The sequence below is a fragment of the Vanellus vanellus genome (genome assembly GCF_965231255.1).
Source record: "Vanellus vanellus genome assembly, chromosome: 10".
NCBI classification, from domain to species: Eukaryota; Metazoa; Chordata; class Aves; order Charadriiformes; family Charadriidae; genus Vanellus; species Vanellus vanellus.
The window spans coordinates 23,684,216-23,698,164 of NC_138915.1; the positions used below are offsets into that span (position 1 = coordinate 23,684,216).

At 43.1% G+C, this 13,949-nt stretch overlaps 1 protein-coding gene across 1 annotated transcript in view; it reads left to right on the forward strand.

Moving 5' to 3' along the window:
- The first annotated feature begins 1,516 nt into the window (after positions 1–1,516).
- Positions 1,517–13,949, forward strand: part of LRCH2 (leucine rich repeats and calponin homology domain containing 2) — a 50,502-nt gene continuing 38,069 nt past the window's right edge. Inside the window, exon 1 of the mRNA XM_082488259.1 lies at positions 1,517–1,803. Within this exon, the coding sequence (XP_082344385.1) occupies positions 1,527–1,803 (277 nt within the window). The 5' untranslated portion in view covers positions 1,517–1,526. The remainder of the gene's footprint in view (positions 1,804–13,949) is intronic.

A 13,949-nucleotide genomic window follows, 5' to 3' on the forward strand; every position in this document is an offset into this window, starting at 1 on the left:
CTCAACCCAGGGCAGCAGTCAGCAGTGTTTATGCAGGTTTGTCTGATTTTCCTGCTGGGAATCCAGGGAACAATTGGCCTTTTCAGGGCAAGAGGAGGCTCTGGCCTGGGCAGGCTGATCCGTAGATATTCATCTGTAGGCTTTAATCCCACAGCCCACAACAGTATCCACAGCTGAGGTTTAATGAAGCAGACAGCCACAATATTTGCAGGTGACAATGGGAGCCCTTCCCCCCACCACACACGCATTTTGCACATAGGCCTCTTTGGCTGGAAAGCCAATCTATTCGCGATGACACAGTGATCCCCAAGTCTATACAATCCTGCTCCAAGGGATTAAACCCTTCACTCTTCAGTACCTTCTTCCTGATCCTGGCTAATTTGGTCCCATTGAATTTCAGCCAGCTATCGCCCACACGATGTTACGGGGCTGTTCCTCTTTTGACTAATAACGGCTCAGCTGTCTCTCACCGACATATTGCTGACTGAGGGCCAGTCTCTTCCATCCTGCTTATAGAAGGAATTTCCCTTAGATCCTCAAATTAGTCACGATGCATACATGAAAAAAAAAAAAAAATCATCCATTTAAGGGCCTTCAGGAGGATCAAAGCATAAAAGCAGATTCTGCTTATCAAAGCCGCAGCAATTGCATTAAAATGTGGGGCTACGACCCTTTCTTTAGCATTGCTTAATTACGGTTCCAGAGTAATTTTTGAGATAAATATGCAGCACCTGACAAGCACAGATTACATGGTAATAAAGATAATTATTCACCCGTACAGTATTCCAGCAATTGTGTAGCATTTTATTAATATAACGGGGCCTCGGACAGTTTATGTTTCGCCGTTCCCCTTCCCCACGCCGAGTCGACAGCGTTAGTACCTTCGAGGCTTTTGCGAATGTTTTTTAATCCATTTTACGGTGACAACCTCACAGCCGAAGGCCTGGCTGGAGTGAAAGCGGCCTACCTGCCACGCCGCCGGCAGGCCAGGCCGCTCCGCGACCGGGGAGGGCTGCCGTTCCACCGGCGCTGTGCCTGCCGTTTTCCCGGTCATCTGCAGGGCGAGCCTTACCCTGACACACCCCCACCATCCCCCGAAACCCACCGACGGCAGGAGGTTCCCCGCTTCCCGCCCGACCCCGCTCCCCGCCACGCTGCCAGCACCTCCCGGGGCCGCTCCCGCTGCGGCCTACAGCTCCCCGCCTGCCCTGAGCCGCTCCGCCCCCTGGCGCGCGCACCGCCCATCATTGGCCAGCACCCACTCGGGGAACGCATCTCGTGGCCGCGGATTGGTGAGAGGGGCCGCGGTGGGAGGGGAGCAGCAGCGAAGCCACGCCCCCTCGCCGCGGATTGGTGAGAGCGGCTTAGGGGCGCTCAGAGCCACGCCCCCTCCGCCAGAGAGGGAGGCCCCCCCCGTCTCAGTCCCGCGGCCCCCCCGTCGGTCCGGCCGCGCCTGCGCAGTGGCGGCGGGGCGGCGGGGCGGCCCCGGCTGTTGTTATTGTGGGGCTGGTCTGCGCCGCGCGAAGATGGCGGCCGGGCAGGGGGGCGGCGGCGGCGGCAACGGCGGCGGCAACGGCAGCAACGGCAACGGCACGGGGGGGCTGGGGATCCCCGGTCACCTCACTCTCTCCTTCTCGGCCGGGCCGCACTGGGGCGCGGCCACTCTGCCGCAGCCGCACACGGTGCGCAGCCTGGACCGGGCCCTGGAGGAGGCGGGCAGCTCGGGCATCCTCTGCCTCAGCGGGAGGAAGCTGCGCGACTTCCCCGGCAGCGGCTACGACCTCAGCGACACCACGCAAGCAGGTGAAGGGGGGGGGTTCCGGGGGCCTCCTGCTGAGGCGGCCCGGCGGCGGGGTGTGTGTGGGGGGCCGCTGTGGTGGCAGTTGGGAAGGGAGGGCCCTGTGGTGGCAGTGGGGGGGCGTGGGGTGGCAGCGGAGGGGTCGTCTGTGGTGGCGAAGGAGCGGTGGGGGCTGTGGTGGCAGTTGGGGGGGGGGGTGGTGGTGGTGGCATGGAAGCGGCCTGATCCGGTGGCATTGGGGGGCCGGGGGAGGGGTCCTCTGTGATGGCAGTTGTGGGGAGCAGTGTGGAGGGGGCAATGGGGAAGGTGTGGAGGGGCGTTGCGGTGTGGTGGCAGCGGGGAGAGGCCCTGCGGAGCCCCCGCTGTGGTGGCGGTGGGGGTCTCGGGGTGTGTGTGGCGGTGGGGGGGGGGGGTTGAGGGGGGCACTCACAGGCGGTGCGGTCCGTGTGTCTGTCCGTACGTGTCACGGGGATGCGGACGCGCCGTTCGCCCCCTCAGTCCACGGTGCGGGGGGGGGGGGGGAGGGGGGGGAAGGAGCCCCCCCGCGCTGTGGCGGGTCCCTGGGGTGAAGCGTTATTACCGGGGGGGCTCCGGCCGGTCCCTCCAGCCCAGCGGGAAGGGGGGGGACACACACACAATTGTGTGGGTGAGGGGGGTTATGGGGGGCTGAAGGCACCCACGGCGTTGAGAGACGCTTGGCTGTGGTGAGCTGGGTTTGCCCGGGATTTTAGGTGAAGTGAACTCGGGGGTATTTTTCCCTACGGTTCCTAGAAAAGAAATATTTTCCGCGGGGGTTCTGTTTTATGTGCTGAGGTACTTCGGGATTGATTTGCTGCCGGAGTAGCTGCTGAAAATGGATTATTTTGAGTAGTGTGCTCGAACAAAATATTAATGAGAGGTCTAGCATCTTTTGTTCATAAGTAGTAGTGGCTTTCCAAAATCTTGTTGGGGTGAATTAATTCCATGTGTGGTGGGTTTTGTTTCTTTTTTGGTTTTTTGTTTTTGTTCTTTTTTTTGTGTGTGTGTGCAAGGGGGCTTTTCTTTCCCCATGGGTTACGAATAGCTGGCTTATTGTTTTGAATATGATACTGCCCATTGTGGTACCTTATCCATCTCTGACAATCCTGTACTCCTGCTCTATCAAATACTCATTCTCTTGCTCTTTGTTGTGGGCTGCATTCGTGGAGAGGGTTAAATAATGATGTGCTCATTCTTCTGTGATATATTAGGTTCTGTAGGGTGTAGGATTTGTGAAGGACTGATTTTTAAAATCCAATTTCTGTATCCAGTACCAAGCCTGCTAATGATTTGTGGGTTATTAGCCCCCCCCCGACACATGTGATGCGTCCCTATGTGCAATGCAGAATAGGGATAGGTAAATGTGTGTTAGTTATTTCATAATGGAAGTACAAGATTAAAATAAAAACAGGTTCTACGAAATAATAGCTCTTTTTCTTTGTAGTAGCCTAAACCTGTATCTAGCAACATAGTAGGTCACTTCTGTGTGTAAATATTCAATAACTAAAGCATTTAAAATGAAGTATTGCATATAGGCAATCTATTATTAAAAAGACTTGTTCTGTATTCTGAAGCAGGTGTATTAAGGATCTATATTATGTTTGTGTCTAATTATTATTAATTGCATTTGGGTTTAATTTTTTTGCTGTTTTATTTTGAATCTCAACATATTTGAGAAAAAGCTGTCTGCAGTGATCTTGTCTTTATCTTTTAGGATGTAGTAGAGCCCAGTCACTACCATCAGGATGGAATTTTCATCATGAAAGATTGTGTGAAAATGTTTAAGGGCAGTCTCTGACAAAAATAGCCATATTCCTTGCTGCTCTAAAAAACGTGCTTAAATAGTTGATGTGGGTCTATGCAAGTACCCTCGTAACAATCCTGATTTAACGTAGCACTGACTTACAAATTAATCCTGTGAAATAAAGGTTTTAGATGTCTTTGAAACTATGCTTGTAAACAGAAGATTTGTAGTCTTTATTTTGACACAATCTGTAGATGTTTTGGTTTTTTTTTTTGAGAAGCCGGTAAATGGTATTCTGCTGGTGAATCATGGACATCCTTTACAGTGTATTGGTACGGCATAGAGCTTGGTGGAGGATTGGCAACTGCCTCAGAGCCTATGGCTTTTAATTATTGGCATTTTTGTAGCAGTTCTCACTTTCACATTACCATATACCCATGAATAAGGATTTAGGCTGGGGCATGGGAGATGGGGGTTCGGTCAAAAAATCCTTGCTGTGTTTCACTTTCTGTTCTAAGTCAGTGACTCTCTGAAATTGGGTTCTGTGGTACTTGAAACAAACATTTAAAAAAACAACCTCTAAGAAATCTGAGTGTAAATTATTTCTTTTCCATATTACAAACCCTTATGCAGTAGGATCTACAGTGTCACTGTAAATCCAGAATATTCTGCCTTAACATCAATAAAATCAGCAATAGGAAGTTGTTTCTAGAATTGAAGTAAACCCACTACAGTTCTCAGTAAGGTTCACATATATATATATGTGTGTGTGTGTGTGTTAAAGCACAACTGTTGTCAATTTATCAAAAAATACCCTGGGATTTTTTGTTTAAGGTTTGGACATATTTTACATCTAACTTATGTAATAGCTTGCGAGTACATAATTTGCAAATACTGTAGCACATTTTAGGCATCTTAAATTATGTGACAAAAATTACTGCTGAGCTAAAAACACAATGACTGTATCTGCCTGTTTAGCTCTGACCTTATGCTTGTTATATCTCTTTTTAACTGTGAATTGTCATTGCAACTCTTTGGCCAAAACCCCCTTATTTTATTATTTATTTGGATCTGTCTTCTGGCTGTTCAAACAGATCTGCTGCTGTTGTTAAACGAACTTCTGGGGAAAAAAAATCATAGGTCATGAGATAGTGAGAGGTATATTGAATATTCCAATCCTTTTATTAACGTGTGTAATTTTGCTTCTCACTGCATGAGCAGCATTAGCCCCCCTGGCAGTTAAGTAATTGAGTATATCACATCAGTGTAATCACTGTCTGCTTAGCTGAAGAGTTGTGTGTTTTCTGTTTTGTTTTGGTTTTTTATAGGTGCTATATTGCCATGCTGAACTAAGTCAACCTATGCCGTTAGCAATTTCCCCCCTTTTTTGTGAGCACTCTTAAAACATGAATTTAGTAAATATGAAAGGTACTAGATTGACAGCTCAAGAAACAATTTATTTGCTCAGGATAAATACAGTGGTGCCATCAGGCTTACTTGTTTATGACTTTGTTACAGCAAACTCGATTCCCAGTTTTTAATTCTGAAGGAACCTCCAAAGCAGTTATAAGTAGGTGAATGATTGCCTGTAAATATATTAACTTTGAAATGTCTCCTTTCTCACCACCTGCTACCTTCTTATATAGCTGAGGAGTAACGTCAGTGTATTCCCAATACGACTTCAGAATGAGCCCTCCTGTCACGGCCAATAACAAGCTTGGCACCGCAGGCAGAGTTCCCACATTGTGATTCCTGCATGTGTCTGCTGAGGAGGTGCTCTTGTTGTTTAAGATACCATCGCCTGGCATTACTTGCATGACTTTGTTGATTTTTTTTTTTTTTTTTTTCATCATATTTCTGGCCCTTCTAAGGTATATAGTCATTCATGTGATTACAGCTTAAAACCAACAAAACCTACAGCTTGATATTGAATGTTATTTTCTGATATTCTTCTGCCTTTACAATATACAATTCTAAACCAGTTATATTTTCCTGTCTGAATAAAGTTAGTTTTGGTGGTGGTACCAATGTTGATTAAAGTGATGACAGGTAACTGAATAGCAACACCAAATTTGATTTTCAGTTTAAGAAAATAACATTCATATATGATGTTTATCCTAGATCTAGATTACGTTCTAGAAATCAAACATGTTGAAAAACATGTGGTTCTTCAGGAGAGACTTCTTCAGATTTGAATGAAAAGAGAAACTTGGGGTGTTTGGCTGGGGTTGGGGGGAGGGAATAGTGTTTGTACTCAGAAATCTGGCAAGTGACACAGTTTATAAGCAAGTAATTGTGGAATTTCCCCAGAGTGGTTTCTTAGCCTCTCCAGTGTTTGGGCTAAGGGAAAAAGAGTTGAGTGTTTGTCTGAGGCCTCCTTGCTGAAGGCCAGTAATAAGGATACTTGTTAAGGATACTTGGTATTATAGACAAGTTAGGAAAAGACTTAGTTCAGTGAGTTGAAGTTATAACAATTGATTATTAGGTCACCTGCATAAAAGGATTGCATTATGAAGAATACCACTAATGTCTTAATCTAATCTTTAAAAAAAAAATCAATTTTACAGCCTTATCTGAAATACTGACCTACAAGAAATGTGCAATGTGTTATTTTTTTACTTTTTACATTCTCCATTCATAAAAACTAAAATTGTTATCATGTTGACTATTTTTGTGCCTTGGAATATCAAAAAGATTTAACCTCTGAGATATTTCTGCTTTTGATTCATCTAAACAACTTTTTTGTGATACATATTTCTGCTTTGTTACTTACTATTTGAGGAGGGGGCAAATATATTTAAATCACTAATTGTATTGCAAAGCCTTGTGTGATAAGAACAATGGACTAGCCTTACTTTTTCAGATTTTTTTTTTGTTTGTGAAAAGTATCTTCTCATTTGACTTGGGAAGCTTTGTTGGAGCTGATTCAAAAGTATATATTTGTTTTACTGGCAAGGCTGGCATTTAATGCTGAAATGTGTGCTTAGCAAGAAGGTAACTGAATCAGGGCTGAAAGCTAGAATTCCACAGAAAATGCAAAGATACTCATTACATCTCTTTTTTTTTTTTTTTTTTTTTTATGGTAAAAGTTCTCCAAGACAGCGGGGAGACACTTCTAAATTCTTTGCTTTTCTGTGGCTGTGCGACAGTCTGATTTTCATCATATTTCCAATTAACCTGGGATTGTTTGCTGCTCACTGGGACAATCTGCTACCAGGTCTGACAGAGCTAGAGAATGTATAGCACTTTAGGGGGGGGGGGGGGGGGGGGGGAGAAAAAAGTCTTATTCTCTGTTACAAAATGATTATTTTTTTTATTTGCTGGACAGACATGATTATCACTGATGTGTTCCCAAGCGTCAACATATGATTTCTCAAAAAAGGTTTTTGTAGGTACAAGGCTTGAAGGAACCCTGCATCTCAGGCCTGTTTGTAGGCTGCTGACCAGCAGGTGTAACTGCACAATGAGCAAATCCCTGACCATCTGTATATTAAACCAAACATCTACTTCAATTTGTCACTTTACCTCTGTTTCAATAGGTGGAACCAATATGTAGCAGACAAGAACTTGATACATAAAAGACTGACCTAGAACTAAAAGTGTTATGAAAGTGTTCACTTCGAATCATTACATGCAGTATAAGTGATATCACGTACTTATTTTTAAGCTAATAGAAGTGGCTACAGCCATTCTGAAATGCTGCCGTGAGGTCTGGCACGAGTAGGACAGAGTCAGCGGGAGGCACCAGCAAATAAGAACAGATGCTGAAGTTGCTACGGCAGTGGCCTTCGTGTCTCGGGAGAACATGCTGTAGCTGCTGCTAGACCCCACTCGCTCTCTGCTTATGGACTGGTGGCTTACCCATTTTCTTCAGGGTTTTTTCTGCTTTGCTGTTCCTTCACTCTCCTTGTTTTCCAGTGTTCTTTGTCTTCCAGCAGTCTTGCTTACTTTGAAAATGTTTCTGCTTAGTTTGTCCAGTGTTAAGCAATTTTATCCGCACAAAAGAGAAGTCATATAGTAAACACGTTACAGTTGATTGGTTGTAGTCTTTTGTCTCTGCCTGGTCTCTGTTTACGCTGGAGGCTCTTTAGGGCAAAGGCCTTGGATGTATATAATGGAGCATACAGAGACTAACATAAGAAGCTTTACGTGGGAGTTTTGTGTGCATTTTAGGTAATCCTTAACAAACCCACACTTTGCTTCATTTACAAGAGATGATTACTTTCCTTTATATTACTTATCTGTGAAAGAGTTAAAATAACTTGAAACTGAAACTTAGAATTTAAAAATTTCAAAACCAGAAAAGAAATTGACAGAAATCAAGAAGTAATGGCCAATTGAAGTGGGAGGAAGATGCCCTGTGCTGTAATACATGAGCTTAGTAAGTCTTGCTGACTTCTCAGGAAAACACTTTTCACTCTTTCTGGTAGTAAGCTGTTTTAAGAATTATAGTCTAGACTAAATACTGAAGTGACGTTATTTAGGGAAACAAATAATCTTCCTGTGGGATTTGCTGCTTACCATTTGAAACTACGAAAGATTTGTGGTGACAAGACACCTTCAGAAGTGGAGAAGAAGGTAATCCTTGATGTTTAGTAAGTATAGCCAATTGGTGTGCCAATTTACCCCGTCACATGCCAATTTGAGAAGTAAATGATTCCCTCCTCCTGGTGGTGTGTTCTTTACATTGATCATGCTGTGCTAAGATAACCAAACACACGTACTCAAGAGTTGGAGCAATATGCTGTCTTGTGTCAGAAATGCCTGGATCCTTCTCCTGTGGTAACGTGGTGAGGAGTTTCCTGAATTCATCCGCTGGTTTCATCGTTGCGTTGGTGTCTAGCAGGTCGGCACCGATATGCCTCCGAGTTGTTCCAGTCTTTAGATCAGAGCTTCTAGTTTAGTTTTTGATGAGTGCAAATTTCAGGAAAAACCTCATGTAACTGAACCAATGTGTGGCAAGTGGAGACAACGCATGAAAAACAAGAATTGCTTGAACCAAACTGCCAATTTAGACATGTTCAATGCAGATGTGTCCAGTGTAGAGTGGGAGACTAGACTCGATGAGGATGGGCTGGAAAAGTGGGTTCCTCAAGGCTACCTTGATTTCAAAGCTGGTGTGCTGCATCTCTGTTCTTCCTCCCTAGTAGTAGAAGCCTGCGAGATACAACTGTTGGTCTGTTCCAATTACGGAAATGTGTACTTCACATGGAAGAGCTGTGGTTTGATCTGATGGGATGCTTTTATTAAATCCCTAAAGCAATTAAAGTTTTTTTTTTTTAAAGTATTTCTTCTTTAGTAGTGCTGTTTAGTTTGAAAAGCGAAGAATTCAGAATCTGTAAAATGCAGTTTGATATTTCCTTCTCTCTGTGCTTGATGGGAAACTTTAATTAGGTGGTCATGTGCAGTTTCTTCGTTTGTCACTTTAAATGCGCAGACTGAGTATGCAACTAAAATTAGTGACATGGATAACCATAAAGCAGGTATTTCCTAGCTCTTCAGTTGTTGGATTTAGAACCCAAACACCACTTTGTAATAGCTCTTTCACAAAAATAGAAGCTGTTCTGTGCTCTGTCAAACACCCAGTTAAAAAAAAGTAAAAGCTTCTTCTAGCCATCTACAGTGTTGGGAGTGTTTTTCTTTCTTTTAAACAGCTCCAAGAAGAAACACAAGCAGAGGAATATGAAACTGAGAAGCAACGTGAAAAGATGGTTAGCTTCTCTCTAATATGGAGCCAGCCCTGTGCTAAAATATCTAATAGTGTATTGGTATGAGGAACACGATCACTCACAGTAGCGCAGTCCAGTACCCTGTGTTTGACTTTAGTAGCACCTATGGGGACGTGGCATGTGTTAGAAGACTGAATAAATGATTGAACGTGCACTGGAAGCTGTTAAGCTGGCCAAAGTAATTAATTTTCCTGGAAGGTTTTTTCATCTCTCTCTGGCTTTTAGACAGTAGTCATATTGGTGGCAACGAAACATCTCCTTTGTACTTTTTCTAAACTTGCTCAGAGGTCCTGAATTTCTCATCAATGCGTGTTGCAACTTTGTGACTGCATAAAAGCTGCAACTCTGTATTGGTGCTCTTTCTCCTTGCAGTTTCAGAATCTTCTCACTGTTACTTCCCTTACTATCAAATTGGTCACATCAGTTGCAAAGGGCTCTTTATATCTTTGCTGATGTCTCCCACTGCATTCCCTGGCATAGTAGGTGCTTGGGAAGGGGTGCTGGTCTGTACGTATGTGTAGTCTCTCTGATCATGGTTATATGTAGGATTACATACTATATAATTAGAAAAAAAATATATAATACACTATATGTTAGAAAAATGTTTTAATATATAAATTGGACATAACTGTGTTGACACAAAAGATGTATCTAGCCCAGGATTCTCTATTAAAAGCTAATAATAAACTTTTTAACCTGTTACTTGATAACTTCCTTTGCAGCCCCTATTTTTGCTGAAAATAGTGAAAATGGATTATGTCCTCGGTTGTCTGTTCCAGGCTGATGAAACCTATTCTGTATCATCTTTTATACTCTTATACTGACAAATTCTCATGCGTGTGCATATACTCTTTGTATATGTTACACTGTATCTTTTTTGAGATAAGCCAGGAACTGCATGCAGTATCAAGATATGGGTATGCAATGAAATAACTTTCTATTTTCTGTTCCTAACGCTGTTTTGTGCCTTTGACTTGAGTTGCCATTTAAAAAAAAAAATAAATAAACAAGAATTGAGTAATATGGCTTGGATGAATCTCAGTTTTGAAATGTCAGCATATATACTTATGAGTTACTAATTAAATACAATACATCAAAGCTAGAGAAGTGTGTGAAAGTGAAATCCTCACAATACTGTGCCTAAGATAATAGGAAGCAACACTGGAAATGCAGAAGTAGAACTAGCTGCACTTGTAACATTGCTGAAAATGCAAAGTGTGTAAGACTTTTCTTTCAAAAATTTTTTTTTTTTAATCATAAGGTACTGCAATATTGACTGTGAAGATAAAGTTCTGGTAACATCATTTAAGTTTCTTTAAATGTGAAATTTCTAGCCATGCAGTTTCCAAAGGAAACCCTTCTGAGCAGGGACATCAAAAAGCTTATTTCCTTAAATGCTCTTTTGCTTCTGTAGAAACTTTAAGTGATTTGCTCTTTCTTCATGTTGACTCTGTGCTCGAATTAAAAAGGGTTGTACTCTTAAAAGTGTCATTGGTTTGAGGGAGCTTTTCTGGTTACAGGTTTTACAATTAATATTCCAGGCGATTTGGAATTAAAGTTCAATTATGACAATGTATTAAAAAGGAAAGAACATTTGGAGGATCATTTTTTACATGGCATTAAATACTTGTATGTGAAAACTTATTTTCTACAAGTGCCAAGTATTTTTTGAAAGTAAACCAACATCAGTGTTAAATGCTCAGATGTAACTTCATAACAAGTTGTGTCTGTCTTCTGTTAAAGTTGCTTCCCATTTGTGGGAAGACTGTGCTGCAGAGTATGAATCCTGCTGTTTGTGATTCCGTAATAAATGCTTATGGGGCTTATGAACCAGTTCTGAGTTTTCGTCTGTTCTGTGCCACCATTTCCCACAGCACTCTCCTGGAGAAACTGGCTGCTCATGGCTTGGATGGGTATACGCTCTGACGAGTAAAAAACTGGCTGGCTGGCCATGCCCAGAGAGTGGTGGTGAATGGAGTTAAGTCCAGTTGGTAGCTTGTCACAAGTGGTGTTCCCCAGGGCTTGGTGCTGGGGACGGTTCTCTTTAATATCTTTATCAGTGATCTGGACAAGGGGATGGAGTGCACCTTCAGTAAGTTTGCAGACGACACCAAGTTAGGCAGGAGTGTCAACCTGCTTGCGGGTAGGATGGCTCTACAGAGGGATCTCACCAGGCTGGATTGATGGGCCAAGGCCAATGGTGTGAGGTTCAACAAGGCCAAATGCCGGGCCTTGCACTTGGGCCACACCAACCCCATGGATGCTACAGGCTTGGGGTGGAGTGGCTGGAAAGCTACCCAGCAGAAAAGGACCAGGGGGGGTTGGTGGACAGCCGACTGAGGAAGAGCCAACAGTGTGCCCAGGTGGCCAAGATGGCCAACAGCATCCTGGCCTTTATCAGGAACAGTGTGGCCAGCAGGACTGGGACAGTGATTGTCCCCATGTACTCGGCACTGGTGAGGCTGTACCTCAAATACTGTGTTCAGTTTTGGGCCCTCATGACAAGAAGGACATTGAGGACCCGGACCGTGTCCAGAGAAGGGCAACGGAACTGTGAGGGGTCTGGAGCACACGTCTCACGAGGAGCAGCTGAGGGACCTGGGGGTGCTCAGCCTGGAGAAGAGGGGGCTGAGGGGAGACCTTCTTGCTCTCTACAAGTGCCCTGAAAGGAGGGGGTAGCGAGGGGGGGTTGGTCTCTGCTCCCAAGGGACAGGCAATAGGACAAGAGGAAATGGGGTCGAGTTGCACCAGGAGATGTTTAGATTGGATATTAGGAAAAATTTCTTCCCTGAAAGGAAACACTGGCACAGGCTGCCCAGGGCAGTGGTGGAGTAGCCATCCCTGGAGGTATTTAACAGACGGACAGATGTGATGCTGAGGGACATGGGTTAGTGGTGGTTTGGACAGTGTTAGGGTGGTGGTTGGACTCAATGGTCTTAAAGGTCCCTTCCAACCTAGACGATTCTATGATTCCGTGATTTCAATATGTCAATTAAAATATATAGCAACCACAAGGGTTAGGTGAAGACAATATGCTTTTATTTTACTTAAGAGTATATACAACAGATGAAAATAAATTTAAATATTACTACATCAGCTTTTAACAATAGACTTTAAATGTATTTAACTTTCCTTGTGAGAAGGAAAGTACGGTGGTCAGTTTAGTTTCCTGAGAGCTATAGGTGTCTGAGGTGTATCAGAGTTTCCTTCCTGTGGGTAAGTGCTGGTGGGTGCTCAGTTTGTTCACCGTAGCTCTTAATGCTGGAGAGCAAACATATATTTGTATGGGAAATAAATAGTTACATGCAAAAATTATTTTGTGGTAGTTCTTGAACATTCTTTGCCAGTAGATTCTATATTTTTTGTGTCTGTTTTGCAGCTGGAGCGGTTGCTGTTTATATCAGTATGCACAATCATTCTATATTTGGACTTAGTTTAATTGTTCAATGCTTAATTTTGCAACCTAAGTAAATATTAAGAATTCTGGTGTTAGTTAATTAACCAGGCTTCTTTTTTCCCTTTTCAAAGGAAAATTTTAAAACACTTTTGTGTTTAACAGCACTAGTCATGCATTGCCATTAAGATTTGAACTCTGAACCTGCAAGTAGGATGTGTAGGGTTGGAGGGGAATGCTAGAGGTGGCAGAGGACATCCCTTTTGGTGTAAGCTTGGCAAGCTGAAGAGTTCCTTTCTCCTGAGGTTCCTGAAAATCAGGATGAATTGGTAGTTTCAGAAACCTGGCTCTCTTGCAGTTGTGATGGAAAGTGCTAGGGAGCTTATGCAAAGGACTCGTGATCAGAGTCTATGAGAAAAAAAAAAAAAACAAAACAAAAAACATTTCTTGAATAGTCTCTCCCACCCAATCTAGCTTTCAGTTTCTGGCTTAGTCATGGTTTGGTTTTTTTCCCCTATGCCAGGTAACAGCACAGGAGCAGGGCGCTTAAAACACGCTGTAGTCTAGACACAGGACACACACTGCGTTTTGGTTTTTAGGTGAATGTAACTGTTGTTTTGGGGGATTTGTATGGTGTGGTTTTTTCTTTTTTTTTTCTTTTTTTTCCCCCTCTAACTCTGTATTTGAAAGCTCCAAATTAATATTTATATTTTATTAATGCTGCCATCAAAATTCATGGCTGGCAGAATTAAGACACTTTATAGGAAGCAGGTATGTGTTTAGGCTCATTTGGCTCTTTCAGTGCATCTTTTTCCCTTTACCATCCTAAAGAACTGATACTTGAAATATCTAAACAGCACTGAGATGATTATACTCCTGTAATACAAACTACAATTTTATATCCTGTAATTATGTAGGTTGAAAGATATCTTCATAGGCCATCAAGGACAGGCTTCTGCTCAGAACAGGTCCAGTTAGAGCAGGTCTCTCAGGGCCTCATCCAGTTAGGCTTTGAGCATCTCCAGTGATACTTAGTAGTTTAGCTTTAGTAGACTTTGAAACATATATTTTTTTAATTTTTCTTTTTTTTTCTTTTCATACCTCATTTGTCACTTTAATATTGAGCTTGTAGACTTCAGCATGTGATCAGTAAATTCAAGTAGTACCTTTGAATACCTTCAGACTCTGGGATCCATTTTCCACAGTCTTTGAATGATCCTGTCATTTATATAGTACTTATGTGAATCTCTTGAAGATTAAAACAAG